This window comes from Copidosoma floridanum, unplaced genomic scaffold (assembly GCF_036245765.1).
Source record: "Copidosoma floridanum isolate Cflo_tuat_1 unplaced genomic scaffold, Cflo_Japanese_pri ptg000001l, whole genome shotgun sequence".
NCBI classification, from domain to species: domain Eukaryota; kingdom Metazoa; phylum Arthropoda; class Insecta; order Hymenoptera; family Encyrtidae; genus Copidosoma; species Copidosoma floridanum.
Window position 1 is genome coordinate 26434675 of NW_028321878.1, and position 5246 is coordinate 26439920.

A 5246-nucleotide genomic window follows, 5' to 3' on the forward strand; every position below is an offset into this window, starting at 1 on the left:
ACTTAAGTGATTCCAAGCCTGACGACATTAAAATTGTCTACTTATATCCGGCGCACAATAAAAAGCATAGGTCTTGCGTCGTTGAGATATCTCCTGAGTGTCGAAAGAAGTTATTTTCCAGGGAAAGAATAAACCTCGGCTGGGTGCAGTGTAGATTCAACGATCATATCTCTGTACTTCAGTGCTTTAAGTGTCACAAGCTTGGACACATCGCATCTAACTGTAACAGCACATCAATTTGTGGTTTCTGCGCTGGTCTGCACTCTTCTAAAGATTGCACAACAAAATCTGCTGTTTGCTGCGTCAACTGCAAAAACTCCAAAGCTCCTAATCACTCGCACTGTGCCTTCGATAAAGCCAAGTGTCCTGCACTTCGTGCCAGCATAGAACGCAAATTAAGCTCGATTGATTACGATGAATAACATCGTTCCTACAAACCCATACTGTCTCACTCTAGCACATGCTAATGTTCAGTCGCTACCTGGCCACTTTAACGATATACAGTCACTCATAATTGAACGTAACGTTAACATCTTCGCCATCAGCGAGTCATTCCTAAAGCCTAGCATACCTAGTCAACTAGTGTCCATACCAGGATACAACTTACTGCGACATGATCGTATCAGTAAGGGCTGTGGAGGCGTAGCCTTATACGTCCATGAATCATTCAGGACCAGGACTGTAGGAATATCTGACACTTCACAAGTATACGTCAAGCGCCCCGAATACTTATTGGCTGAAATTAAAAGCAATGGATACACCATATTATGTGCAGCTGTCTATAGTCCTCCTAAAGCTGGCTTTTGGACTGATGTAGAGTCTGCCATCGTTAATTGTAACTGTGCCTACGATCAATTAGTACTCATGGGCGATTTCAACATAGAATGGAACTCCAACACAACCAACCTTAATATTCTCAAGCAATCTCTTTTGTCATTGGGCTTAGAAAGAATCCCGTTCGGCCCTACTCACCACTGCACTACTTCTGACTCCACGATTGACTACATCTGCCTGAGTGAGAAACATCTTGTCACGAGCCATGAACAATTTTTACCACCATGGACCACCAGCAGACATGACGTTACCATAGTCAACTTGAGGATCCCTCCTCCTCCAGTACTTACAAAAACTCTACGATGCCGTACGTATCGTGACCTCCACGCAGATGCCGTTACAGAAGATCTACGTACTATAGACTGGATGAATTTACACGATGCACCCAATGTAGATGATAAAGTACATATCCTCACACAAACTCTGACTCATGTACTCGATCGCCATGCGCCCTTCCGCACAATCAATATAAAAAGTAAAAAACCAGCTCCTTGGCTTACTCCTGAAATTCGAGGACTCATCAGAGAGAGAAATTTAGCGTGGCGCGACTTCAAACGCCACAGAACTGAGGTGTATCACACCACGTATAAACAGTTACGTAATAGAGTCAAAGTTGCCATCAAATACGCTACTCAGGATTACCACCGTCGCAAGTTTCTCAAGTGTAAATCCTCAGCCGAAACCTGGAGAACTGTCAGATCGTTGGGCATCGTTGGTAGGAATGACCATCCTTGTCAGCTTCCGGTCTCGCCAACTCAGCTTAACAAGCATTTTATCGAACCTGAGGACCCTACGCCCATCCCTCTGCCACTAATACCAAGGATCGCCCCTGATGATCGCTTTCACTTTAGACATGTTGAGCCTTCAGAAGTAGTGAAAGCCATTAATTCTGCACATTCAAATGCAAATGGCTCAGATGGTTTAAATCTAAATTTTTTGAAACTCTGCCTTCCAATGATCCTTCTCATTCTAGTTAATGTATTTGACTCATCATTTCAATCGGGGGTTTTTCCTAGCTTATGGAAACATGCCATTATTGTGCCCATTGCTAAAATGAAAAACGCCACTGCCGCACGCGACTTTCGGCCTATTAGCATACTATGCACCGCCGGTAAGATACTTGAGTCTGTGGCTCTCAACCAGATTATGCAGTACATAGAAAGCAAGAGCATCCTCGACCGCTTCCAATCAGGCTACAGGAAACTACACAGTTGTCATACTGCTATGATCCGGATCGTTGATGATATCAGAAAAGCTATGAACGAAAAGAAGGTAACACTCCTCGTGGCAATTGATCAAACCAGAGCCTTCGATCTCGTCAACATCGACTTACTCATAAGCAAACTCATTGCCATTGGCTTCTCTGACACGGCTGCTGCATGGATCAGATCTTACCTGACTAATAGATCGCAAACAGTACGTGCACCTGATGGTGAATTGTCCCAAACTCTTTTCAGGAACTCAAGCGTTCCGCAAGGCAGCTTACTTGGCCCCAAACTCTTTTCATTGTTTATCAATGATCTTCCACAAGTATGTAGTGATTGCAACCATCACGTATACGCCGACGATTTTTGTTTCTACATTCACGGTAACGCCAGTGAAGCGAAGAATATTGTACTGCGCGCCAACAGCATTCTCAGTTGCATCTCTAACTGGGCCAAGCTCAATGGACTCATCGTCAACGAGCGCAAAACTCATGCAATCTGGTTTGGTACCAGAGGCATAAGCAATCGACTGCAAAAGGCTGGTACACTACCTGACTTGGTACTCAATGGTACGATCATCGAGCCTAGTGACACTGTGAAACTGCTCGGCGTCACTCTTGACAGCTCGCTTACGTGGCGATCTCACTGTGCATTAGTTGCTAGAAGCTGTTACTCAACGTTGGCTAGACTTAAGCGTTTAAGCTGTAGTCTACCCAATGACACTAAGCTACTTCTCGTTCGCTCGCTGATATTCCCACACTTGGATTTTTGTGCATCTGTACTATATGGGCTCTCTGCCGAGATGGAAACAAAAATGACCAGATGTATAAATGCAGCACTCCGTTTTGTGGACAACCTACGCAAGTCTGAACACATTACTTCTGTCTATAAAAAATATGGCATCGTCTCCTTCTCTAGTAGAAGGCTATACATTATGCTTGGCCTCCTTGAGAATGTACTCAAAACTGGGTCCCCTTCATATCTTGCCGAACTCTTCGAATTCAAGACTAGATCATCCGACGCCATTGCCCTTCGCAACACCGATTCACTGGAGCTGCAAGTGTCACCAGTCAATTTAGATATCTACAACTACTCTTTTACCATTGGAGCTGCTAGAGAATGGAACGCTCTGCCTCCTTCTCTACGCCGCCCACCGCTCACCTGGACCAAAAGCCGACTCTTAAAAGTCATTAAAGAACATGACAGCCGCTTGAATTCTTAACTGTCTTTCTTTTAGTTTTAATTTATCCACATCAATTATTTATAAGCCTAGCTCAAATTTTAATATTCAGTATTAATTCAGCATCTACCACGTATAGTTTGCATTATATTTATCTTAATATTAAGTACTATTATTATTATTATTATTATTATTTATTGTCTAACTAACAATTTACTCATCTGTATGTGACATTACTTGCGTACACAATGTAAAAGGACTCGCTCCTTATTAAACCTCTGTAAGCTGTCTGAAACAGCTATGTATACACTGCAAGGCTACTTTGGACCGCTGGTCCTTAGCCTAATAAACTCTACTCTACTCTACTCTACTCTACTCTCTCTCTCTCTCTGTCTCTCGATTCTACTCATACAGGTAGGCTTTTTTCATTGCTTTTTTAAATATTTTGCGCTTGTAGAAAATGATGAATTAAGGTGGTTCGCCAGTAAACCTGAATGTCTTACGAACTGGATGAAATGTTGAAAGGTTTTTATAGAAGTTCCAATGTACCCACACTTAAAATTTCAGACCCGCTTAGCGTGGAAAATTTGGCGTCAAAGCTCTACGAAAATTATACTTACAAACCAGATAAATATAACCACAAAAACGCTTATGACAGTAAAATAAAAATGACAGATCTATATCTAAGATCACGAACTTTCTCCTCGTACTTAAAAAGTCGGGGCTTATGGTGTATTTTACTGAGATATTTAATGGAGAAGAGAATTATTTGCTGATTTTGCCGTCTTTTCACCTATATATATATATATATATATATATATATATATATATATATATATATATATATATATTTATATTGTTCAATTTGTGATACCATATATCATACTGTTCTCTTTCGTTAAGATTAGGTAAACGGTCGAATATAATATTGTTAGAAAGAAAATAAATTTACGTATTTACTCTGTTGCATATACGCTAAAAATCAGATCTTCGATACCAAAATCCCATTTAAAATACATGTAATTACCGACACTAGCGCCAAATGCATCACTTTGGCAGTTCTATCGGTGAATAGATGTATTGTAAACGAGATTTTGGTATCGAAGTTCCAATTTTGGCCGTTTGCGCACGGGGCGAATAGAATAAATCCTTATAGGTAGAAAGAGAATATATTTACAGTTTTTCGAAACTTAAGCCATTACTGAGTTATTTTGCTACTCGCACCCTATGTGCAAATAAAAACTTTCATTTTTTTACGATGCATATACCTTCTAAAGTCTAAAGTAGAAGTCTTGCTCGCCAATTTGACATGGGGAATTCATCATATATTAAAATTACACGTAAGGCGCACCTGCAACGCACACCAAATCTTTTACTGCTCCTGTAGGTTGGTATTGATCAGAGGAAAAATAACACAAATGGCAAAGAGGAAAAATTTTATCCCAAAAAGGCTTATAAAGCAGTCTTGGTTACTTTATGATTTTTCAAAATAAAACAGAAGAATTCAAGCTCACTAAATAACGACTCACCCTAACTTAGTCATCAAAATTGTGAAAAATGAGATAGAAGACCAGCGTTATTCTGTACAACATAACAAAATTGACATTAAATTTAGTACAAAATCTGTTTTTCTTTATGAACAACCATCCTGAACCAATGCCAAGCAAGTACAATGATATTTAGTTTAGATTTTTCTTAATGGAATATTAAATATATAATTAAGTAACAAATAGAAACTTCTTATGTATTGAGCATAGAATCGGACATACATTATAGTAAAATAAAAGTATTTAGCCTGGTTCCGTGATTTTCAATGTAGCGGATTATGTTTTTGTGTGTAACATGGACTAGTTGACGAACATCTTATAGCCAAATAAAATCACAAAAAATATTGTCTTAGAACTTTGATCTCGGTGTACATTTAATAAAGGAGGCTACGTGACCTGCTTCATCCGCTCACAGATAATGTCACATCGATGTAAGTGTTACAAGAATATGTAAAAATTGATTGTAATGTAAGTATGTGA

At 39.6% G+C, this 5246-nt stretch overlaps 1 protein-coding gene across 1 annotated transcript; it reads left to right on the top strand.

Annotated features, from left to right (window-relative positions):
• The first annotated feature begins 864 nt into the window (after positions 1 to 864).
• Positions 865 to 3261, top strand: LOC149376119 (uncharacterized). The gene has a single exon (XM_089593572.1). The coding sequence runs from the start codon at positions 865 to 867 to the stop codon at positions 3259 to 3261; it is 2397 nt and encodes a 798-aa protein (XP_089449698.1).
• The last annotated feature ends 1985 nt before the right edge of the window (positions 3262 to 5246 follow it).

Bases quoted from the DNA above. Each gene is read 5' to 3' on its own strand.
- LOC149376119 (XM_089593572.1), top strand. From the start codon at position 865: ATGGGCGATTTCAACATAGAATGGAACTCCAACACAACCAACCTTAAT.